This window comes from Gastrolobium bilobum, unplaced genomic scaffold (genome assembly GCF_033153095.1).
Source record: "Gastrolobium bilobum isolate Gb01-03AN ecotype WA unplaced genomic scaffold, APGP_CSIRO_Gbil_v1 utg2909, whole genome shotgun sequence".
Lineage (NCBI taxonomy): Eukaryota > Viridiplantae > Streptophyta > Magnoliopsida > Fabales > Fabaceae > Gastrolobium > Gastrolobium bilobum.
This window is the reverse complement of record NW_026897436.1, coordinates 24,862-51,610: the sequence shown is the minus strand read 5'-3', so window position 1 is coordinate 51,610 and position 26,749 is coordinate 24,862. Positions and strand designations below refer to the sequence as shown.

At 34.0% G+C, this 26,749-nt stretch overlaps 1 protein-coding gene across 4 annotated transcripts; it reads right to left on the bottom strand.

Moving 5' to 3' along the window:
• Positions 1-2,154: 2,154 nt before the first annotated feature.
• LOC133306894 (protein LNK1-like) lies at positions 2,155-9,353 on the bottom strand. Of its 4 annotated transcripts, none has more exons than XM_061507275.1 (8): positions 9,232-9,338; positions 7,671-7,757; positions 6,002-6,537; positions 5,541-5,889; positions 4,200-4,874; positions 2,813-2,958; positions 2,386-2,521; positions 2,155-2,299 (listed from the first exon to the last, which is right to left on the bottom strand). In XM_061507275.1, exons 3-8 carry the CDS (start codon positions 6,319-6,321, stop codon positions 2,207-2,209), a joined length of 1,719 nt encoding a protein of 572 aa, XP_061363259.1. In that variant the 5' UTR covers positions 6,322-6,537; positions 7,671-7,757; positions 9,232-9,338; the 3' UTR covers positions 2,155-2,206. The 4 variants fall into 4 exon arrangements, with proteins under 4 accessions (XP_061363259.1, XP_061363257.1, XP_061363258.1 ...); XM_061507273.1 differs by having other exon boundaries at positions 7,671-7,777; positions 9,232-9,336; XM_061507274.1 differs by lacking the exon at positions 7,671-7,757 and having other exon boundaries at positions 9,232-9,353.
• Positions 9,354-26,749: the final 17,396 nt, after the last annotated feature.

Sequence of the window (26,749 nt, the reverse complement as noted above, 5' to 3'; positions counted from 1 at the left end):
TAAATATAAAACACAATCAACTCCTGTTAAATACAAAACGCAATCAGCTCCTATTAAATACAAATCGCAATTAACTCCTATTACATTAAATTCAAAATTCAAATAACCTCCAATACCGTGTTTGTCTCATTCAATCAATGCTTTCACGCTCATTTAGAATATTTAATCGATTAATAGGGATATTTAATCAATTAAATCTTCAAGTCAATCATTTTTGTCAGTTTTGACCATTTAATCGATTAAATCTTCAAGTTAATCGATTAAAGAGGGACAGATAGATAAATAATTTTAAATAAAGGACAAATAATTATTAATTAATTAATGAAAAACAAAAAGATCAAAAAGTCCGGAATGCAATGCAATGAAATTCTCCAATTCATATCATTCAATTGACTCCAACTCCCAACAATGCTTCTTTCTAATACTTTTTTTTTGGGGTATCCTTAATACTTTTATTTTTATTATTAGATTAGATTAACAAAATCAAGCAATTTAATTTGGCAACATATTCCCAAATTTATTTCCCCTGTTTAAATTCATCATGTAGCAGTACAAGTACTACAACAATCATTTTAAAAAATAAATTTAAATTATTTTAATAATTTTATTTAGTCAATTTTGTGAACATATTCTCAGCCTAGTTATGACAAAGTCAATTCAATATTTTTTAATAAAACGTATAAATTTAAATATTATACACAAACTAAATCTTAAAATTTTAAAAACATAAACTAAAAATATGAAATGTTTTGTAATATAATTTTAAAATAAATTATATCAATATAAAATATATTATTTTATGAAAAATATATTAATTTAAGTCAATAAGTTTTATTATTTATCTCTGATTGTCAAAATAATTAAAGCTCTAAAATATTGTATAACAATGGACAGAGAACAACTCAAATTATGGACAAAATCCAACCCAAAATACATTCGTCTAAAATTTTAAACCCAAATCATCTCAATTACCTCGGACTGAATTATCAATATATAACCAATCTCGATCACGAAAATTAATTGTCTGCTCCTTTTCTCTCTCTCTTCTTTTCTCTCTCTTTCTTCTTTCTTTGTCTCTCTTCTCTCTGGATGGCCCACATGAGCCAGGACCACTATATATTTGCTCTTCGATCACCACTCTAGACAATATTTTCTATTTATTAATACTATAAAAAAAAACACATATTTAAAACTCAGGAGTTATACTGAAATATTAATCAATACAAATTTTTGAAATACAATAGTTTACTACAAAAAATGAAACTACCAATTATTGAATATGAATACAAATTCTTGCATTCTTAAAATAATACACATTTATTTATACTGCGTTAAAGCACTTTCTTACTTGGGTTTGCAGTGCGTTGGATCAGTTACACATTTTTATTCAGATCGTCGGGTGGAGAATTTAATGAGGAAAATTGCAGTTGGGTCTTGTGGACAAACATCGAAATAGTAAATACAAAAATAGTGAACTAGTCTATAAGTTAACCAGAACAAGTCAGCAAGGTTTTAAAAGAAGGGGAAAAAGTTTAGGAGGAAGGAACCCACTCCCCAGCCCAACAAACCCTGACAAAAGCTAGAGTAGTACTTACTGATGATCTATAAAAAAGACAGCACGTAATGAAAATACTTCATCACATTTCTCAGAGAAAATACTAATGAATCACTAGACACTAATAATTCCGAAAGCACAGGAAGAATGATATTCCCGTGTTGCATGAATAATTGAGTAAATGAAATAGAACAAGACAAATGAGCATAAAACTAGTCATTAACCAACATTCTATGTGCGGAAGTCATAAATTTTATCCTCCGTAGTTATAATTCATACTATGCCGCAAGAAGAACCAATTGGCAATCAGCAAGAAAAATGGAAAAGGATTTTCATCACGTGAAATCGAGTAATGCTAGTCTCAAATTAATTTGATGACTGACCACGGGCTGGGCAAGATAATTGTGATCTTTCGCACGTAAATAATAGTGAGCGTAGCATACTCTGCATCATTATATATGCTACCTTATGATGATCAGCACAAATGTACATCAGTATTATGGCATCCAACGCAAAAATGAATCACAAATTAACAAAGGTATCCGAGTAGGCCCGAAATAATTATACATAATTATATACGATGAGTTGAAAAGTATAGATTGTAGGCCGAAATGTACCACAGCTGGTTTCACTTTCATTAGGTGTTACCCCCTAAAAGTTTTTTTTTTCCACTCCAGTAAAAGAATCTTCCCGACAGACCTGTTTCTCAGTCTTTACTGGTGGATTGATCACTGATCCATGTATCTGTCAATTAAACCAGAAAATGAGGCTAGGATGAAACAATAGCTTTCTACTACATTGAAACATGTCCAAACTTCATGAAAGCATACCGTGGCACTTGATTTGAAAGGTATAATATCGTTAGGAATCAACATTGAGGGATCTGAGGGCCTGTGAAACAGTAAATGTGCTATAGACCGATCAATGGGGTTTGTGTCGGTCTCTATATCCATGAATCCCGTAGACCTGAATGAAGCTATGTGTTATACTTATCAAAAGGAATAATTCATAAACACCAAATTTTGACATAGATCAAAAAAGGATTGTTTAATGTCAGCATGTAACTTGAAAAATAAAAAAAATAAAAAAAAAGAATACTACATCTTTGGAAACACTACAAATGCCAGATAAGCAGAACACAAAACTAATTACACTCAAAATCATGTTACACCAGCATTCAAATTCTAATGGCTGTTTATAGTGGTTACCTTGTGGCCAAGAGAAATATAAATCTGAAGCGATGAAAGTGAGCAATACCTGCTTTCATCCTGTGTCATCATTGCTTTGCACGCTTCAACATCATCTCCAATGCAATCGTTTGCGTTTGAATTATGTCTTTGCTCAGCACTCTTAGCCAAGCGGTATAGACTGTCCCTTATGCAAAGTTTGGTTCTAATATCCAACTGCAATCAAGCAAATTTTTGGGGTACCAAAGTAAATTATAATCATCGATTTGATGGATTTTCAGCAATGAGTCAATGTAGGTAATAACCCTGGCATCACAACTTGGAATCTTCAGTTTTTTGTTTTCAATAAAAAAACGAAGCTCTATTAGTTTTGTAATATCGACTTTGTCTATTTAATCTGCAACATGCCTACATAGAATAAATTACAAGATGCATAGCATACCCTAATAAATCAGATCCAATGATATAAATCGAACAATTGCAACTAGACTACTACCTCTGAAGTAGAGAATACAACCAGTACTTTCACATTCATCCAATATGGCAAATTGTTAAGACTATAGTTAGAAACACAACTTCATAGCTTTAGTTCTACCACATATTCTTGAATTTCACAGTAAAAAGTATAATTTTGATAATCCTTTCTAGTGTTTCAACTCTCCTAGTCTATTTTTCACTGATTCCTTTCGTTGAATAACTTGTAGAAACAACTCCTGCATCTGTCATTGATATTTTGTTCCATTGTCAAACTTTCCAACCTTCATTGAAAATATAAAAATATTACAGACGCCCGCCCACACACTCCTACAGCAAATATTTTCAGAAAATCCAAATCATTGCTTTCTATCATTCTTGTATCATCACATGGCTTTCATACATTTTCATAACCCATCCAATCATCAGGAAGAGTTAATCACCGTGGACAGGCTGATATTTAGTTATTATTAAACACCACATCAAACTAATTTTTCTCAAAGATCTGTAACTAAGGCAATGCCCAACATTCAACTATGCCAAAGTGTCACCAACTCTCCTAAAAGTTTATGCTATTAGGTGGAGATCCATTAAGGATTTCATATCTCCAAAAACTGTACTGGTACCTCTAAGAGAAACTATTAAACTACATTGCATACACTAGAATGTCTTAAAAACGTGCATGGAAATGCCAAACTTCAAACAATCACTAGACTTGGAAAATAAACCCACCCCAGAAAAGGAGAAACGCAACAGGGAGGAGAGAATTATTCTTCCTGATTGGCATATAAAACATTACCAACTGATAAACTATAAACTTACATGCACTTTTCCCTTCAGAAATATACATAGTGATCAAAATCAAAGCTCACCTTTACTAAACAGGTTTAGAGTGCAATTTGAGGTGATTATACCCTTATCCCTTAGGATTAAAAATCTAAGAACAAACAGGATATATCTTGAATCACAAAAGATTCCAATACCTGATCCATGACCTGTTGCAGGTAGCAAAAACTACTTGCTTCAAGTGAGGTCTGGTCCGGAGCAGATCTCGTGGACGAGCTTTCCCGCACAGTTGATGAGTCTATTTCTGGTGAAAATCCTAGGCTAACTCCTTGAACTTCACTATGACCTTCATCTTCATTTTCAAACTGACGACGTACCTGCTGAGCTGAACCTGGACTGTGAAATGGCATTTGATTTGCCATATTCTCATTTTTGAAACTCCGACTTAACAGGTGTCCATCACGGCAATGATACAACTTTTCTCTCTTGTCATTTGTTTTCAAGGCAGCAGCCTCCAAAGAGTGGCCATGAGAACTCTCCATGTTTGACGCACAAGATGATTCTTTAAGAGAAGGAGACAGATGTCCATCGTGCTCGGATCTTGATGCAGACACAGTTGGAAAGAGGGAAATGTGATTTGGAGCAAGACTATAGTCTGGGTGCGTTATAGGAACTTGTGTCTGTATGCAACCTAAACAAACAGAATTTGTGTTCAGCTTGTGTTCCTGGACGCTATCAAGAGAAGTAACCCCACTTAAAGAGGCTCCAAAGGGTTGCTTCGTATCTGTATATTCCTCCGGAGGAGTATAAGGATGAATAGAATCACCATTTTTCCGCCTTCCTGCTGATTGCTTTGGCAGCTTCCTCTGCAACTGTAACACAAAAACTGTTGATGATATAGAAATTAAGAGACAATTTATTTCAGTTTACACGTTCATCTAAATAAAATAGACCAGGCATTCAGACTAGCCCACCCTTGCTATTAAACCTACATTGGAAACAATTAGTCTTGACCCCATTTTCCATCAACAAAACAAAAATAGTGAAAGATGAAAAACATAATTCACATCAAATGGTAGAGATAATTACTAGATTTCTCTTAATCCACACTGATAACTAGTTAGATTTCTGATCACAATAAAAATTTGTAGGTTATGAATATACCATAAAATCATCTTATGAAGACTATATACTAGAAAGGTTTCAATTTATATAGAATTTCAATTCCTTAAATTAAAAATTTTTAGGAGTCAACGATGATAGAATATTATTTGATTTCATAAATTATAAACCTCTTTTAAATGGGCAAATGTATGATTATATTCAGACATCAGCTGAATCCTATTCTAGAATATATGAATTCCAACATGAATATCCTTGAATGTCAAACATAATCAGATCTAGCATAGGTCATTACTTGTATTACCATATTCAATAACTCAACTCAATGGCATTAACAATCTTCACCACTTCAGAGGAATTCAGAACGCAAGTTATAAAATAGAAAAAATATAAAATAAAACGAGAGGGTAACCAACCTTTTCTTTGGGCATCAAGTGATCTGTATTACCAGATTTCATGTCTGATTCACTGAGCATTGATAATGGATCAGAGAGACCATCATCATCAACATCTATTTGAGACCTGATTTTTTTATCAACAGGAGATGCTCCTACGTTGGAATCATTGATTGGAAGACCTTCAATATTTTCCTTGGTATCCATATTATAATCTGATATACTTTTCAATGGACTCATTTCTTCACATGTAAACTGGAAGTCAGACTTCAATGCATCATCTGAACCATCAGCACCATGTGAAGTTGAGAGCCAGCAGAACTCCTCTTCATTATTGAGACTGCCCATTCCAAAAGTTAAATCACAACTTCTGCAATTTTCAGAGATATTCAGATATTTATATCATGACCACAATGAATTGATTAGCATTTCAAACAAAGGGAAAGATGAGGAAATTTCTGTCAAAAAGGAGAATTTCTTACAACATCCTGTCAACATCTTCAAAGTTTCCTATATCCAGCCACCCATCGTTATCAAGAAAACTGAGTTCATTGTCAGCTTGGGATATGTGATTGATTGGATATTCACACACACTATCATCTCCCACCACACACTTGTCTCCCAAGATAGTGTCATTGGCACAAAGCTCGCTACCACCAGCATCTATATTGCCACTCTTGAAACAATGATCGGACATGCCTGTATCATCTGATATCAGTCTTTTTGCTTCTTTGTGTGAGTCACTATCGCATGAAGGAAACCCACCTTCAGGTGAGTGAGACCATGAACCCTTTTCCAGCATTCTTTCTTTTTGGGTCAGAATTTTTTAGTATAGTTGCTCTTTAAACTGAGTTTTATAGATACTTACATAATCACTACTTCTGATACCAGATAATTCATGAAGTGATTTCTTACAGCCATCACCCCGTATTACAAATTGGTTCTTATGTTTGTCAACAGCATGGGACACTATATGATCATCATTTTCACCAAATCCATCCCACACATTATCTTCAAGCTGTAACACAGAGACAGATATTAAGTGAATTACTTCCAATAACCTGGCATCACATAAAGTAACAAATACATAAAAAAACCGCATCAAACCCAATAAATAGAGAAATAGCAAACATCAGACTTATAATTTTGTTAAAGCTCATACAAGAACAACCCCCACCACTCTGCTGGTATCAGCAAGAAAAAGGAAACAAGAAAAAACAATATAACCCAAAAGTTGTTCCATTATATACAAAAAGGCCCACTTTACCCTCCAAGAAGGGTTTTGGAATAACCTTATGGTAAAAAATCCACCCTAGAAAACATGAACCATGCCATTTCGAGATTCAAAGTGAACCTCATGGAAGCTTAACTCAGACCTGACTAGTTAACAGGGATTCTTACAAGAATCAAGAAATGTAAATATGGGCAAAAGTGGAGCTGTTGCAAGCAAATAGTAGAAGGAAAGGTATACAAATTTACGTTCCAAATTTACCCTTTAACAAGTACTGTATACTTCACATTAACAGTACAAGCTAGACCCACCACCAATCAACAACTAGCTTTTCAAGGAAAGTGTTTCTGGAGTCTAAATAATAATTTCCAAGCCTCTTCTTCATCCCAAGCTCTTTTGAACTTGGATTACACAACAGCTTACTAATAAAATTATGCGACAGAGCAAAATTATATTTGCATATAAAAGTGAAATTCAATTGGAAAGAGCATTAGTAATGCAATGATACATCAATAACATGCTAAATGATTTTAGTCAGAAGAAAAGAGTAGTTAATTTGTATCTTATCCCTTTATATCATCAAAGTAACAAGGCTACACCAGTTCTGGGTTACAGACATTTTCCCTATCTTAACGAAAGTTATGGATAAAATACATCCAAGCTTGAACTCAGGGAGAAGAATGACAACTATACGAGAGCAGAATCGATAGATAACTATATAAAAATGTCATTTCACTTCATTCTCTTATAAGGAAAGGAATTAGGGCTGGCTATATATTCTGCGTTATGCAAAGACTGGAATTTGAAATGGAGACAATTAATACAAGCCATGGTGCTGTATGGGTATAGTATGCGCAGGAATGTTATATTTCAAATACTAGAGTTGAATTTAACTACAATATTTTATACTTCATACATACAGATGTTTGACACTCCTCTGAATCTTCTATCCACCACTAAAGATACATTCAAATGATTGATTCATTCCCATGTGTCTTGAATAATATCTGTCATCAAAGATGCATCTCTATCACAGAACACACCAAACAAAAAGCATAACTTAAGTCACAAGTTTGAAAAATCCACTAGGGAAGATATCAGTTTAGACCATGAAGAAAGAAATCACATGTTAAGTTCTATGCTCATTACATTTTTCGTCAAATATTACACATATAATATGTGTGAACACTTGCAACTCATATATGATCTTAGTATAGCATCCCAGATGATAAATTAACTTTCAACATCTAATCACTAAAACACTGTCTACACCAATCAGAGCTCACATATCCAATGCTTTTCAAAATTATGAATATCAATGATCTATGATACCAACAGCAACCATCAGAGAAATCTTAATGTTAGGTTAACACAATAATTAGCATGTTGAGAGTCTTGAAAAAGCCAACTGGCACTAGTATCACTACTTAATTGGCGGCATACGAACATCAATGACCATCCGAATTACAAATACCAATCACACCGTCTACGTTGACCACAAGTATCATCTTGTCAATTTTAGAAATTTTGAATATAAAAGTAATTTGTCAAATAGTTCAGACAAATTCAATACTATATTTTCGGCCCAAGAAATAGTAAGTTAATACCACAGCTATAGTTTCAGGTACTCCGTCTCAAAATTATAAAACAGGAGCCAAATTGTTCCTGTTTCAAGTTTCAACAGCTCTACAAACTTTTTGTTTTGGAGTTAAAATAGAGCCCAGACCAAAACCTTCACCAATTATAAACCAGTTTGACAAAACAACACATTAGCTATGGAAATTTACGAAATTATCATGTGTTATGTTCAACTTTTGCGAGAAAAGAAACAAAGGTGACCATGGTAATAATTCCCCAAATCTCATTCCCTTTCTCGTGAAAGAACGCACTCATGCCAATCAATAACTGTTGTCTTCTTCTGAACTTCAAGCATGAAGCAGCGCCCTTAAATATTACAAAGTTCATGCAATTTCAACTTATTTAGTAACTCACACTACAATTTATTTAGTAAGATATACCAGAACAAAATGAGCGACACACAGAAATTTGAAGATCCAGAATACTGGAATTTCATTTTCACCATTTCCTTACTACCTAAATATTTCACCGAACGGAATTAAATAATAATAATAATAATAATAAAATTAAAATTAACAGTAATTGAACCGTGCACTCATAACTACTCGCTTGTTCCGGAAAAAAATAAAAAAAATTATAACAGTGAATCCCAAAGTAGGATATAAATCGAGTGATTTAGAAGCTCCTTTGCCTAATTCGCGTTGGTATAACTATGAATTACACTTTAGAAGAAGAAGAAACCGTGAAGCTCAGTCGAAGACCTCTTTCTTCTTCAGGCTTAGTTTTCATATTCATCAAATACAGTAACTAATAGCATGCTAAAAAAAAAGTTACGAAGATGATAAATCAGCATGAAGAGAACTAACTAACTAACAAACTATTCATGGCGGCATTCAAACTGACCTGAGAATCGAATTTTCAGTGGAAAATCACAAAGCTCGAGAATCGAGAGACGGAGTCGTTTTGGGAGCGTTGTTCAGTTCACAAATCGTGATTCCTTTCCAGACCCTTCCTTCCTATCCGATTGAATTTTCTTTTCTTTTATTTTAAAAAAAAAATTATATATATTTTTTAATTTAGGGGAAAAAAAGGGTATCACGCAAAGACCGACACGTGGCAGGGAAAGAGATATGAAATTTAGTTCGTGGATGGGAGGTGGGTGCTAAAGATCCGATCAGTTACTGCGTTTTGATTGGTCCACGACGAGTTTCGGTATTTCAACCGGAACACGTGCCCGCTGGCCACTTGGAGTAGCCTAGGCACGTGCCTGTCGTCAATATTATAGAATGTTTTTTGTTTTGTATTTAATGAATATAATAATTGCCACTTGGCTTTCCTTCACCACTTTCCAACCTTGTCCTTTTTTTCTCCACCGCAGAAATTGTTTGTCGTGTCAGTGGTATATTCATATTTCATAGTGTGGTGAAAAGTCGACTTAATAAAAAATATAAATTGCACCCACAGTCTTACAAAACTTGAGCATCTTTCATTTGAAATCTCACATATTGATTTGAGTGGAAAGTTTTGAGTTTCACGCGATCCTATCCTGAGATTTATGCGTATGAAAGATTAATTTCAATACTAAACCAAATTTGAAATATTAACTTTTCTCTTATCGAGTAAGTAAATATTCATAAAAATTAAAAAAAAAAAGGTTAGATAAAAAATTAAGTATTTAACATTTTAAAAATACATAATATTTTTTGGTAAAATATTCCAATTATGATAATTTAATAAAAAGTAGGAAATATTATTTTTAATTTCATATATACTTTGAGGGAACAAAGTTATAAAGTTCTAAAAAAAATTCAATTATGAGTAATTTAAATTATTTTACCTTAAAATTATGTATAATTGTCAATAACTTAGCATAATCTTTCAAAGCGATTATGCAACGAAATTTTTCTTAAATTTATGTTTTTTAAGCTCCTCACAAAAGTATTTAAAAGATTATCTAATTCTTAAACATCCCTAATTTGAATCAAGAAATCTAAATTAAAAGAAAACATGTATTTAAAACTAATATGTATATATATAGAAAGGAGATAATTTAAAAAAAAAATTAAAAAAAAAAGGTTGAGAACGGTATCGTCATTCATTCAAAATATTTAATGAATAGCATAATAAGTAAATTTAATAAATAAAACTAAACAAGTTTAAAAAAAATTAATTTATAAATTAAATGTGTCATACTTTTATTGAAGTCAAGAATAATGTTTTGTCGTATAAAAGATCTAGGGCCTGTTTGGTGTAACGTATAAGACCTGATAGTATAAGCTTATACTATACATTATGACATTTTCAGTTGTTTGGTGTAACTATTGTATAGTATAAGCTTATACAGCATGATCACTTAATACATCAAAATGATGTATAAGTTAATCAGGTCTGAGAGTGCCGGATTAGACCTGTTAAGAATCGATGGATTAGAGGTTAATCACTTCTCACCTTTCTCTTCCCCTTATACCCCTTTCTTCTTCATCCCCTTTCTTCCCGGTAGCCCTCACTTCTCTTCTCCCTCCGCCACCATCCGTCTGCCACGTCTGTGAGATACATTCCACGTCTGTGTGTGCGTCTGTGAAGAAGCGTGAAACACACACGGCGGCCCTGATGGCAGCGTCGTTCAGATGGATATTACAACTACACAAGGATGTTCCAAAAGCTGCTCGCTTCTATTCGAAAGGCTTAGACTTCACCACCAATTAATGTATGCACTCTCAGTTGGGCCGAACTTCAATTTGGTCCTCTTAAGCTTGCCCTCATGATTCTGTGCAGTATCTCTCTTCATTCCTCATGCCCTCCATCTGTTCGATAATATGTCCCTTCCTAACTAGATTTGATAAAACATGACCTCATTGTACGTGATACTTTTATTAAGTTCAATTTGCTCAAAAAATATACTGCGATGAAAAACCAACAGAAATATACTATCTTTTTATTCAATTGATTTATTATTTCTAATTTTATGTGATGTTAATGTTAAATTTTTATATTTTAATATCATGACTTATTTAGAAGAATTATATTAATTCTTTCTTAAAGGGTATTTTTGTCAAAAGAATTTATTTTTATCCTATCTAGTATTATACAATGCATTACCAAACACTGGATAGTATTATCTTATACAATGCATTATCTTATACAAGGTCACACCAAATGCTGGATAGTATTAAAATTTAATCAGGTCTTATACAATCAAGCCTTATACTATCAAGTCTTATACTATCAGGCATTATCCTATACTATGCACCAAACATGCCGCTAGCCTTATTGCCCTTATCGTCATAAGTAACCTTCACGTATTTTTTATTAGATCAATCACTTTCGAATTTTATTATTTCAATAGAAAATCACTATTAAATTAACCTTATCGTTAAACCATTTCATTGGAAAAAGTACCAGGGAATGTTTTTATTTTTATTTTCTAGCTCTAATTTCAAAAACATATAGTCAGAAAGATAAAATTAAGATACAAGGTATATACCGATAAAACAATTGTGACAAATGTAAATGAGAGATATCATGATATCCATGACAGATGTCTTTACTACACAAGAGATATCATGATATCCATGTTCTTTAGAATTGCGATTTAAGTGACGTTGCCCATGTGAGCGCCTTATTTTGGTGTTGTTCCCAAACCTCGTTATTTGTAAGGTATTACCTCTTTTTGCACATTATTATTATTATTATTATTATTATTTGATGATCGTAAACACTAAACATTTTGTTTGCATGTACAAGCTCGTCTCAACGCAATAATCTTCTCAATGCGGAAGTTTTACTTACATGATTTTATTATATGGAAGATCTCATCCCTTCATTTTATAGTTCAATGATCATGTACAGGTCATGTAAAGATTCTACAATGATTTTATTACATGGAAGATCTCATCCCATCACTATGTTAAAATGATTTTTAACATAGAACAACACTTCTTGCTAAGGGGAGAAAATACATCATTTCTTCGAACGCAGCCATGAGAAAATATTCTTGGAATATACGCAATCTCGTAATTTTTCTTCGCGGGACTCAATTTCTTCAACTAGGAAATTATGCAAACCGCCCTGGTTTAGAAGTAAAAGACAAACATGAGAAAAAAAAAATAATACCATGCAGATCAGAGGAATCAAAATGTTCATTGACGAATGCTAAGATGTGACTATGAAAATTATATGCACTTAAACAGCAATTGGAATGAAAATGAACAATGAGTGGTCATGTTACAAACCTCGGAAAATCGAAGAGCTGATTGAACAACATAATTTGCACATGGATCTTGAAGCAACAGTTCGAAATGGCGATCAAAGAGCAGTTCATGAATGACACTTTTTTGATTCTCAACATCGAATACAGCAAGACATTTTTCAACCACATGCCTACCGAACTTATGCAATGATAGGTTCACGTAGTAACCTTTAAATTCCGAACTTAGAGTTGCGTTGTCAGATGGATCCCTTAAGTCCAAGATGGATTGAACAACATAATTTCTGCAGAAGGCAAAAAGAATCAGGGGATCAAAGGTTGGAAAAATCAAAAGGGCAGCATAATTTTATGTCATAGTTTCATAGTATACAATATGATTCCTAAATATGACCCCAAAAAAAGTCAACGTAAAATTACCCTCCATCAAAAATGATCAACCATTGTACTAAAAAAAAATGATCAACCAAAGTTGATTTGTTAACTACAAATCCCATTCAAAGAAGAAAGCAGCAAATTAACACGTGAAGGAGGCAAATGTGTAAGCTAAAGGGAAGGGAAAGAAAGAGAGTGAGTTGGTAAAGTTAATTATATAGAGGGATGGGAAGAGAGAGGGGAGAGCAGAACAAAATTTGGGCTCTCAGTTCTGGAATTGAGAGTTTTCTTATATCTATCTTTCATTTTCTTCTACTTGTATTCCCTTTTCCCATCTGAGAAATATCTATTGTTTCTGTGGAATATCATGTGCATATATGAAAGAACCATTTCTATTTCTATCATTCTTTGTTCTGGGGAAAAAAAACGTTTTTGTAGACCAAAAAGTAGACATTTTTAAAGCAAAAAATATCAATGCAAGGTTTTATGTGCTATATATTTTAATATACTTCCAATAATTACCCAAATTGATGTTGAGCTAGCCAAAGTGCATTAGCAGATATTTTGGCAACCAGCTTTTCTCTGTGCTCCCCACTTGAATATTCAATGCATGTTTGCAGACCACGACGTCCACGTCGATGAGCTGCAATTTCAATGCAATACTTTGCAGCAGCAACAAATATAAACTGCTCAATGCAAAAAACAGGGGAAATGTAAGTTTTATGCTACATAATTTCATCAAACTCCGATCTTGAGTAAAGAAATTACATTTGTGACAAATTGACCTGCCCAAATTAATTAGCACGGCTAACAATTGAACTAAGAGGGTATTAAAAAACTTATCCATACAATTCACTCAGCGGGTTCTAAACATGCAATAGGGATGTCTACAAACTAGTCATTATCCTTAAACTAGGCAATATGCATCAAAATAGAGTCCTTTACCCTTGAACCTAGAATCTAGATTACCACAAACTAGTCATTATAAGGGAGGTAAAAAATGCTACCAAGAACTGTAAGTTAAAAGAACAGCAAGAGAGATGAACGGAAAGAGCAATTACCTCCCTGCAATTGAATTTTGTGAGAAGGATACATGCATAACCATCATATACATGTTACTATCATAAACGAAGTACAAATTGATGAAGCTATTAGTCTAGCAAATTTAAGTCAATTTGAAATGGTGATCTACAATGTGTATTATTTGATATTATGGGCTCAGACTCCTCTGTGCACAAAAGGAGAGTGTAAGCTATGCAATCATAAATAAATCATTCCATATGCTTAGATACCATGACGACTTTTCATAATATCAAGCATAAAAATTGGCAAAAGAATTTAAATATTGCTTTTTAAATAAATAATTACGCAAATGTAATCGTTTTGAAATTATTTACGCAGGTATAGCAGTCAAACACGCCTACATGAGACGTGACCCAGTAGAGAAACACGTCCATGTGGGGCGTGACCTAAAAGAGAGACACGCCCACATGAAATGTGACCAGGAGAGAGACATGTCCACATGGGGCGTGATCCAGTGGAGAAAGACACGCTCATGTAAGGCATGACCTAGGAGAGAGACACGCCCACATAGGACGTGACCAGGAGAAAGACACGCCCATATTGGGCGTGACCTCCCTTAGCTGACCCTTTATACATTACAATTACATAGACTTGCACTACAGAGAGAGAAAATTAAATATAAGTTATTCACAATTATTAGATACGCGTCTCATTACTAGTCTAGTTTAATTTTACATATCACCTTCTCTTCATTAAATGCACTTTGTACTTCCTCACATATATTTATATCGATAGAGATATGTTGGTATCAACGTCAAATAGTTTAAAGTATATTAATTGGTATCTAAAAAAGGGTTATTCAATGCACTTCTTGGGGACTAGTAATTTTTCAAGTTTCTAAATTTTAAACCTTTCAGATTTCAATTTTCAACTTGCGAAGCAGTAAAGCCTCCAAATCTAGCATCACGTGTCTCTGCAAAAAATACCCAATTTTCAACATGCGTTGCTTTTTAAAAGTGACAGCTGAAACTAGTACCAGGGAGGTCACGCCCTTGTTGAGCGTGTCTCTTTTCTGGTCACGTCTCATATGGGCGTGTCTCTCTTTATCGGGTCACGTCCTATGTGGGCGTGTTTGACTGTTATATCTGCTTAAATAGTTTCAAAACGACTATATTTGCATAATTATTTATTAAAAAAGCAAAATTTAAATTTTTTTCCCCATTAAAATTGCCAAATGTGAATATGTGATGGTGAACTTGGCATTACTACATGTCTGCACCATCATAGTCTGACTATATACTTCTGTCAAAACATAATATTCTACATACAGCACCATAGATGAAAGATAAGTCTACAATTTTTCATGGGGCAGGTTATATTTACAAACTTTTTTATTTCCAAACTCTTACAAACTACACTAAGTACGACCGGTCTTACTTTAATCATGCAGTATACGGTCATACTTTAATCATGCAGTATACGACCGGTCGTACTTAGTGTAATTATCAAAAAAATTTGTAAACGGATCGTATCCCATTTTTCGTTAGATAGACATTATATATGTAGGAAAAATAAAACAAGTTTCTGATCTGGCAAAGAACAATAAGGCTTACAAATAAACCAAGCTGGTATATTTACCAGTCAAACCGAACAACACATAACCATTATGCTTCCATGTGACATCTATCCTTTCAAAAAAAACTAAAAAAGTTCTCTAACATACCAAAAATAAAATAAAATAAAAAAGATTTGCAAATTTGTATCAATAATACGTGCAAACTTAACCAGAAATGTGAAATCAAATTGAAATTTCAGTGATTAGAACATTATTATACAGTGAAGAATGTTAAGGAATGTACATAGGGGTTAAATTTTGAGAATGGAATGAAACTGTGGGAAAATAATAAAGTGCTTTTTCACAAGAGATGATCAGTTGTTATGGATTAATCCAGAAATTCATTAAAACATAGCAACAGGAGTGACTTAAGCAGACAATTTCTGTTCACCCATAGCTACATCATGTACAAGATTATTATCTATAAATACTTGAGAAAGGTAGAAGTCATACCTTGTTATCTTCGTTGCTTAGGCATTGCAAACAATGCTAAACCACATGATTTCCATTGAGATCTTTGATTAGAGCGAAGAATCCTGGTTCAAGCGCAGATACAACTAATGAAATTTGCTGCCTAGTTTCGAGAGTCTCAATCAGCTTCTGTACCACACGAGTGCTGAAAGAAAATAAAAAAAGAAATGTCAAACTCAACATCAGACAAACAATATAATAATTCAATACTTGCATGAGTTGCATGATTACCCATGAGTGTTTAAAGAGATTTTGACAAGTTGCCCTGGCTCCTCAGTAACCATGCGTATGATCTGCATCCTCTGTTCTTCATTACAGACATCCAATAACTTTTGCATAAGGTCATTTCCAAAAGGATTCATCATAAGTTCCACTACATGATTAATGGTCCCATTAAATATCTTTTCAACAGCGTCTGGTATACCCATATCAATCATTCCTTTTAGGACCCCACAGCCATGCTGATCTGTGGCTAAGGTATATATGCACCCTAGAGCTTCTGCTAGGGAATTACTTGGTCCTCTCCCTGAAGAATCATTTTGTTTGTTTGAAGATTCATTTCGTCCTTTGCCCCTTTCTTGCTGACTTATTACTAGAGAGAGGACTTCGTTAATACCCGGGAGAGGGTCTATCATCATCACCTGAGAACATACATGAGAAAATTGTTCTTGATTAAGACCCTTTAAAAATCTAATAACGCGATCCCTTTCTTGCCTCTTCTTGATCTGATTGAGAAGTACTACTCCACAGGAACATGCTGGTTGGCATTGACACTCGGGCATTGGTTGTAAACTATCTAATTCGTCCCACAAAGACTTCAATTCATTGAAGTATTCTTCAGCTGCCTTCGTACCTTGTTGCACTTTCAATATGTCATCATGAAGATCCGAAATTCTGAAATGCGAAAACCTTTCTTGCAAGTCTTTCAAGATATCTTCACCTTTATCCATCCTCAAGACAGATTGCAAGATTGTATCAGAAACGGAGTGTTGCAACCATGACACCACCATTGTGTTGCATTTGTCCCAAGCTACATAGGATGGATCATTGAGTTCCGGCACGGTGATAGTTCCATCAACAAAAGCAAGTTTGTTTTTGGAACGTAACGCATCCTTCATATCTCTCAGCCAAGTATGAAAATTCCTTCCATTTAATGGAGGTGATATAGGAACCAAAACTGGGCTTTCATTGGGGTCAAGATAAAACGGATTATTCTCAGGTGCATTGGAGTTCTCATTCTGGGTTGCCATTTTTTCTCAGAAAGAAACAAGAAGAAGAAGAAATTTTTCTACCAGAATGATAGAGGGAGACTAGAAACTTGGAACAAAACACTCAATATTATTCACATGCGTTTCTAAGTGTCTTTTATACATTGCCCTATATTATTTAAGTTCAATAGTAACTCTAACGTCACAACTCACTCAGCTAATTAACTTCCCTAAACGTAACCAACAGTAGTACAACTAACTTCTCGAAACATCTTTACAAACAGCAGACACATAATCCTTGGCCCACAATGGGCAAGACTTGGCTCCAGCACGTGACTTCCTTGATGTATTACTTTTCTTCGAAAAAAAAAAAAAAAACAAATGAAGTAGAACTGCCTCCCCAACTGTCAAAATACACGAATAAAATAATCAGTTAAGTTATTTACTTTTCAAATAAAATAAAAAATCTAAAATTTTAACTTATATACAGGAGTTAATTATCAATATACGTAAAAGAGTAAACATCATTTTTGGTCCCTAGCAATATCCACGAAATCTTTTTTAATCCCTGACAATTAAAAAGGACCAAAATAGATTTCGTGGATATTGCCAGGGATCAAAAAAGGTGTTTACTCTAGGTAAAATTAAGAGTATACATAATTATTTTTAAATAATGCTTAATATTTATTGTTGTCCGTAGGCATACAACACTTTCGTACATCTAACCCTGGCCCAAATGTTTTAAAAATGAATGCAATGAAAAAAAAACACGTATACCAAAATAATCATTCCTTTGAAGGGGAGTGGATCCTCTCATGTGGAAAAGTAGTCATGTGGTCATGTTATTTGATCACAACCACTCATTTAAAAATTATACATTTTTCTCTCTCTTATCTCATCATCAATGAGTGGTTGTGATCAAATAACATGACCACATGACCACTTTTTCACATGAGAGGATCTACTCCCCCTTTGAAGTATCTCATAATTGTTTTAGTTTTTTTTTTGGATAGCAAGGAAAGTTATAATTGTTTTAGTTAATACAAACAAACAAAAAAGCAGTTCTCTTCATTTGTTTTTTCTTTTTCTCCCAAGAAAAACCAATGTATCCTCTTGCTATCAAAATTGTTGCAAAGTCAGCACCTCCACGGGGGAGGAACTAGGAAGAATAACATGAAATGAGATTCTAAAATTAAGAGCAAACGGAGAATTAGAGTAAATGTAAATAAAATTAAGGCTAAAATGCAAAATAACCCCTTAAACTTTGGTCATGTTTTAAATTACTACCTTAAACTTTTAATTGTTTCAATTAACCACCTTGTACTTTGTTACATTAACAAATTAACATATCTGTTAAAATTTGACTAACAGTGTTAATCTTAAATCCCTAATTTTATTCCCTTCCCTTAAGCCATGTGAGAGGGAGAGAGAAGAGTTTTCCAGCAATTGTAACGCTCGACAACTTGCAAGGATCAACGACTGTCCCCACACACTAACACGAGACTTTTCAGCGTACTTTGTCCTCACTCGCACACTTCCCGGGAAAACTTCCCAGGAGGTCACCCATCCCAGAATTGTCCCAAGTCAAGCACGCTTAACTAAGGAGTTCTTCCGTTCCGAGCTACCGAAAAGTAAATGCATCTTGTTAGTATAGGTAGTACCAATTAATTCTTATAAGTCATTCACAACTGTACCGTCCATACCAGCACAGTCTCTGGAATCCCTCTCTTTCGGGTGTTGGTTCGATTAATTCATGTACCCCCGTCGCTGGAAGCCTGCCATGAGCCGCTCCTTGTCCATGCCCTTTCGCAAAGGCGATCACTACCCGCCCTCGTCAGCACCTGGGATGTTAAGTGCCCACCAGCTTCCGCCTGGTTCGTCCTCGAACCACACCGTACTGGAAGAGAGGCCCTGCTCTGATACCACTTGTAACGCCCGACAACTTGCAAGGATCAACTTCTGTTCCCACACACTAACACGAGACTTTTCAGTGTACTTTGTCCTCACTCGCACACTTCCCGGGAAAACTTCCAGGAGGTCACCCATCCCAGAATTGCCCCAAGTCAAGCACACTTAACTATGGAGTTTCTTCCGTTCTGGGCTACCGAAAAGTAGATGCATCTTATTAGTATAGGTAGTACCAATAAATTCTTATAAGTCATTCCCAACTATACCGTCCCATACCAGCACAGTCTCTGGAATCCCTCTTTTTCGGGTGTTGATTCGATTCATTCATGTACCCCCGTTGTTGGAAGCTTGTCAGGAGCCGCTCCTTATCCATGCCCTTTCACACCGGCGATCACTCCCCGCCCTCGTCAGCGCCCGAGATGTTACAGCAATCACCTTTGTGATATTCTTCAGCCAATAATAAGTATTGTAGAACACATGGGAAAAAAAAAATATGTCCACATGAGGTTTTTTGTGGACATGGGGGATTTTCCAAACTAATTGGAACTGAACTGGAAATGGGGTTGAATATGTCACACATATAATATCTTCCCATTGTAACATTTTATCTGGATCCATTGACTCATATAAATAATTTCTTATATCTAACACTATGAATTTGTAAGTTGCCTGCAAATACAAATCTTTGTTGTATGGTTTTCTCTTCCGTTGCCTTCTTGCTGGAGGTGGAGGAGGAGGAGGAGGAACACCCATTGATTGAGAGCAGGATATTGGACCATAATGAAAATTCATAATTGTCATTCATTGTCTGAGATTTTCTTCCCGCTGAAGGGGTGCTTCCTTGAGAATTTACAAACCCAGGAATCTGTGATTTCTATGAGAATAAGTTATTCCTATTGTTTTTCCCACTGATTGGGAGGATCCAATTGCATGTCTTCCCGAGTAACTCCTAGAATGTGTTCTAGAGTTTTGGTGAGGTGTAGCCTTCAGACACTCAAACTTTGATGCTCAAAACAAAGAAACTGAGTTTTCCAAAGGAAAACCAAAAGAGATTTGCAGAAGGGTTTAAGAAATCAGAAGTTGAAGCTCAACTTAAGTAACATTTTGTGCTCAATTACTCTTCTTCTTGTATCTTGATATATCAGTTTTTGTTATAGCGCATTTTTTCTTTCGTCTGCAGGCAGTGGTTAAGAATTCAGATATGTGTCATGCATCTATGTGTGCAAATTCTCCTTATGAGCTAAATCTGTCCAATTGTTAAAAACAAAATAAATTTTTTTAACACCGTTAGACAAAATTTTAACATATATGTTAATTTGTTATCATCATAAACCATGAGGGGTTAATTGAAACAATTAAAAGTATAAGGTGGTAATTTAAAACATGACCAAAGTTTAAGGGTGTAAGTTGTATTTTAGCCTAAAATTAACGAACTAATTTATTCCTCCGGCACACAAGACCAAGGAAGTTATTCTCCGCTAACTCTTAGGCTTTGTTTAGGAGTTTAAAGGATATTTAAGGGAAAGGGAGGGGAAGGAAAGAAAGAAAATGAAGTTAAAAAATATGATAATTGAAAAAAATAGGGGTTAAAGAGATATTTTTATAATTTTATCCTTTTTTAAAAAACTAATATAATTAAAAAACTAAACTAATATAATATAATTAGGGATAAGTTATTTTGGCTACTCTTTTTTCTGTTTATTTTGCTTACCTCCAAACATCGTTCGATTACAAACTCATCCAACGACAGACATTCGTGGAATAAAACAAACCTTTTTACCCTTTCCTTCTTCTATGTTTATTTTTATTTCTTTAGTTTTTTATTTTTTCTCTTATGTATTTTTAGCTCTTATTTTTTATTTATTTATTGCTTTTTTTTCAAATTTGTAGTATCATTTTTATTTTATTTTTTTCAATAATTTTATACTTTTTTATTTTGATTCAGGCAGAGATTCGTGGAATAAAACAAACCTTTTTATCCTTTCCTTCTTCTATGTTTATTTTTATTTCTTTAGTTTTTTATTTTTTTCTCTTATGTATTTTTAGCTCTTATTTTTACTTTATTTTATTTTTTAATTATTTATTGCTTTTTTTTCAAATTTGTAGTATCATTTTTATTTTATTTTTTTCAATAATTTTATACTTTTTTATTTTGATTCAGAACTGATTCAAAAATCAGTTTTACGAGTGTGCAAAAGAATCACAAAATAACACTATACTTAAAAAATTAAATTTTAAAAAACCAGTTATTGAACCTAAGCAATTTTTTTTCCTTCTATTCATTCTTTTTTCCTCTCTACTTCTCTTTTCTTATTTATTTATTCACTGCCTTCTAGTTCAAAATCGATTATAGTTCAGAATAGATTTGACCTGAATTGGTTTTAAACCATTTTCAAACTGAATCAAATCAAACCAAAGTAGTTTAGGATAATAATAATAATAAAAAAGTTTGGTTGCTTGAACCGAATTGAATTCGGTTCCGTTCTTCGAAATTTTTTGTTCAATTCGATCCATCTCGACCTAAACAGAATAGTACATTCACATGTCTAAACCTTAAATGAGAACAAAATTGTCTGCTCTTTGTTTTTCTCTATTTTTCAAAAAATAGCTGAGCAGATGGATAAGCAATCCCTTTGTATACGGTTGCATATAGTTGCATCCCAAGGAACAGTGTGAAATAACCATCCAATGCATATAGTTGCAGTGGCAGACTCCTCAAATGATTTTTTAACATAGAACAACAACACTTCTTGCTAAGGGGAGAAAATACATCATTTCTTCTAAAGTAGCTGTGACAAAATATTCCTGGAAAACCGGCAATTTCGTAATATTCCTTTGCGGGACAGAATTTCTTGAACTAGGTAATCATGCATAGGGCCCTGGTTTAGAAGTAAAAGACAAACGTGAGAAACAAATATAATACCATGCAGATCAGAGGAATCAAAATGTTCATTGACGAATGCTAAGATGTGACTACAAAAATTATATGCACTTAAGCAGCAATTGATATGAAAAGGAACAATGAGTGGTCATGTTACAAACCTCAGAATGTTGAAGAGCTGATTGAACAACATAATTTGCATGTGGATCTCGAAGCAACTGTTCAAAGCTGCCAGAAAAGAGCAGTTCATAAATGATTCTTGACCGATTCTCATCATCGAATACTTCAAGACATTTTTGAACCACATGGCTACTGAACTTCCGCATTGACAGGTGCGCGTATTTACCGTCAAATTGCCAGCTTAGAGTTGCGGGGGCAGACGGAATCCTTAAGTCCAAGATAAATTGAACAACAAAATTACTGCACAAGGTAAAAAGATTCAGGGGATCAAAGGGTGGAAAAATCAAAAGGGCAGCACAATTTTATGTCATAGTTTCATAGTAATTAGCCTCCATTAAAAATGATCAACCAGAGTTGATTTGTTAACTACAAATCCCATTCAGAGAAGAAAGCAGCAAATTGAAATAGAAAAAGAAGAAGAAAGAAATCAGCACTGAATGAACATAGGCAGCATTAATCAGTAGCAAAGAGATCGATGCAAGGTTTTATGTGCTATAATATACTTTAATATTTAATACACTTCAAATAATTATCCAAATTGATTTTGAGCTAGCAGATATGCATTAGCACATATTACGGCAACCAATTTTTCTCTGTGCTCCCCACTCGAATGGCGAATGCATCTTTGCAGAACACGACATCCGTGTTGATCAGTTGCAATCTCAACGCAATAATTTGTAGCAACAGCAGATATAAACTGCTCAATGCAAAAAACATGGGAAACGTAAGTTTTATGCAACAAAATATCAACTTTGGCACATATATTCTACATAATTTCATCAAACTTCGATCTTAAGGAGTAAAGGAATTACATTTGTGACAAATTGACCTCCCCAAATTAATTAGCACAGCTAACAATTGAACTAAGAGGGCATTATAAAATTTATCCATACCATTCACTTAGAGAGTTCTAAACATGCAATAGGGATGTATACAACTACATTTCTTATAGTGAGACAGGTCTTTGACCTTTATTCTGTGCAAAATATTCATTATAAAATATACACTTATCCTTAAACTAGGCAATATGCACCAAAATAGAATCCTTTACCCTTGAGCCTAGAATCTACATTACCACAAACGAGTCATTATAAGGCAGGTAAAAAATGCAACCAAGAACTGTAAGTTAAAAGATCAGCAAGAGAGAAGCACGAAAAGAGCAATTACCTCACTGCAATTCAATTTTGTGAAAAGGATAAATTGCAGACAATCATAACTATCATATACATGTTACTATCATAAACGAAGTACAAATTGATGAAGCTATTAGTCTAGCAAATTTAAGTCAATTAGAAATTGTGATCTGCAATGTGTATTATTTGATATTATAGGCTCAGTCTCCTCTGTCCACCAAAGGAGAGTGTAAACTATGCAATCATAAATAAATCATTCCATATGCTTAGATACCATGACGACTGTTCATAATATCAAGCATAAGAATTGCCAAATGTGAATGTGATAGTGAATTTGGCATTACTACATGTCTGCACAGTGATAGTCTGACTATATGCTTCTGTCAAAACATAATATTCTACATACAGCACCATAGATGAAAGATAAGTCCACAATTTTTCATTAGATAGACATTATATATGCAAGGAAAAATAAAACAAATTTCTGATCTGGCAAAGAACAATAAGGATTACAAATAAACCAAGCTGGTATATATACCAGTCAAACCGAACAGCACATAACCATTATGCTTCCCTGTGACATCTATCCTTTCAAAAAAACAAAAGTTCTCTAATATACCAACAACAACAAAAATTGCAAATTTGTATCAATAATATGTGCAAACTTAACCAGAAATGTGAAATTAAATTGAAATTTCAGTGATTAGAACATCATTATACAATGATGAATGTTAGGGAATATACATGCGGGTTAAGTTTTGAGAATGGAATGAAACTGTGGGAAAATAATAAAGTGCTTTTTCACAAGAAATGATCAGTTATTATGGATTAATCCAGAAGTTCATAAAAACATAGCAACAAGAGTGTTCACCCATAACTACATCATGTACAAGATTATTATCTATAAATACTTGAGAAAGGTAGAAGTCATACCTTGATATCTTCATTTCTTAGGTACTTCAAACAATCCTGAACCACATGATTTCCATTGAGATCTTTGATTAGAGCCAAGAGTCCTGGTCGAAGAACAGATACAACTAATGAAATTTGTTGCCCAGTTGCGAGAGTCTGAATCAGCTTCTGTACCACACGAGAGCTGAAAGAAAATAAAAAAAGAAATGTCAAACTCAACATCATACAAACAATATAATAATTCAATACTTGTGTGAGTTGCATGATTACCCTTGAGTGTTCAAAGAGATATTGAAAAGTTTCCATGGCTTTTCAGTAACCTTACGTATGATCTGTGTCCTCTATTCTTCATTACAGACACCCAGTAATTTTCGCACAAGGTAATTTCTCGAAGGATCCATCATAAGTTCCACTACATGAGTAATGGTCTCATTAAATATATATTGAACATTTCCTGGTGTACCCTCATCAATCATTCTTTTCAGGGAATCTATGTACCCTCATCAATCTTTCTTTGTTTGAAGATTCAGGTTGATCGAATGCTTGCGGCTCGTTCTGGTTTACGTTGACATCATCATGATTGAGGCACCTTTCTTGCTGACTTACCAGAGAGTGGACTTCGTTAATACCCGAGAGAGGGTCTATCATCATCACCTGAGAACATACATGAGAAAATTGTTCTTGATTAAGACCCTTTAAAAATCTAATAACGCGATCCCTTTCTTGCCTGTTCTTGATCTGATTGACAAGTACTCCTCCACAGGAACATGCTGGTTGGCATTGACACTCAGGCATTGGTTGTAAACTATCTAATTTGTCCCACAAAGACTTCAATTCATTGAAGTATTCTTCAACTGCCTTCGTACCTTGTTGCACTTTCAATATGTCATCATGAAGATCCGAAATTCTGAAATGCGAAAACCTTTCTTGCAAGTCTTTCAAGATATCTTCAGCTTTGTCCATCCTCAAGACAGATTGCAAGATTGTATCAGAAATGGAGTGTTGCAACCATGACACCACCATTGTGTTGCATTTGTCCCAAGCTACATAGGATGGATCATTGAGTTCTGGCACGGTGATAGTTCCATCAACAAAAGCAAGTTTGTTTTTGGAACGTAGCGCATCCTTCATATCTCTCAGCCAAGTATGAAAATTCCTTCCATTTAATGGAGGTGATATAGGAACCAAAACTCGGCTTTCATTGGGGTCAAGATAAAACGGATTATTCTCATGTGCATTGGAGTTCTCATTCTGGGTTGCCATTTTTTTCCAGAAAGAAACAAGAAGAAGAAGAAGAAGAAGAAAATTTTCTACCAGAGTGATAGAGGGAGACTAGAAACTTGGAACAAAACACTCAATATTATTCACATGTGGTTCTCAGTGTCCTTTCATTGCCCTATACTATACAAGTTCAATAGGAACTCTAACGTCACAACACACTCAACTAACTAACTTCCCTAAACGTAACTAACAGTACTACAACTAACTTCTCGAAACATCTTTACAAACAACAGACACATAGTCCTTGGCCCACAATGGTGCTGACTTGGCTCTCAGCACGTGACTTCCTTGATGTATCCCATTCACAGAGCTCTAATTAATTACGAAGCAAGAAATTGATAACAAATATTACCCATCATTAAATTACAAAACTGAATAAAGTCATAAACAGACTCTAACAAATAACTTACAAGAAGAGTCCACGTAAGCATGAGTCATGGACTTATGTAGATGAGTTGGAGAATGGATCCTTTCTTATGTAAAAAAGTGGTGACGTAGTTATGTTATTGGATCAAAACTACTCATTGAGAATGATAAAAAATATATATATAATTTTTAAATGAGTGATCGTGATCAAATAATATAATTACATGACAATTTTTTCATGCAAAAAGATCCAAATCTCGTGTTTTGTATATCATGATATCCATGTTCTTTAGTATTGCGAAATAATTGACGTTGCCGATGTGAGCGCCTTATTTTGGTGCTGTTCCCAAACCTTGTTATTCGTAAGGTATTACCTACCTCTTTCTGCGCACTGCGCATCATTATTATTATTATTTGATGATCGTAAACATTTTGTTTGCATGTATAAGCTCGTCTTAATGCAATAATCTTCAAAATGCGGAAGTTTTACATGATTTTATTATATGGAAGATCCCATCCCTTCATTTATAGTTTAACGGTCGTGGACGAGTCATGTAAAAATTATCTTTTTTTGGATAATACCAACCTTAATTATCTTTTTGTCTTCAAGATATATTTGGTTGGAAAGTGAGAATTGAATTGAGATTCTCTCCCTTCACATTCATATTCTTTAGTTAGTACTTAGTACGCTATGCAATGAAACAACCTCCATTTTTCAATTTATTCATACAAAAGGAAAGAAAGAAAAATGTCTCCCAAGTTAACCATCACAATCAAACAAAAAAAAGGATGATTTCTTTCTTAAATAAATAAGCAATGATATACTTATCCTTAATTTAATTTTTTTTTAAAATCATATAAAAT

Excerpts from the sequence above, each read along its gene's own strand:
- LOC133306894 (XM_061507274.1), bottom strand. The coding sequence starts at position 6,321 with ATGCTGGAAAAGGGTTCATGGTCTCACTCACCTGAAGGTGGGTTTCCT. Across the intron at positions 2,959-4,199 it reads TGCAACAGGTCATGGATCAG|TTGGATATTAGAACCAAACT; the intron begins GTATTGGAATCT and ends GCTTGATTGCAG. Across the intron at positions 2,522-2,812 it reads ATGACACAGGATGAAAGCAG|GTCTACGGGATTCATGGATA; the intron begins GTATTGCTCACT and ends AGCTTCATTCAG.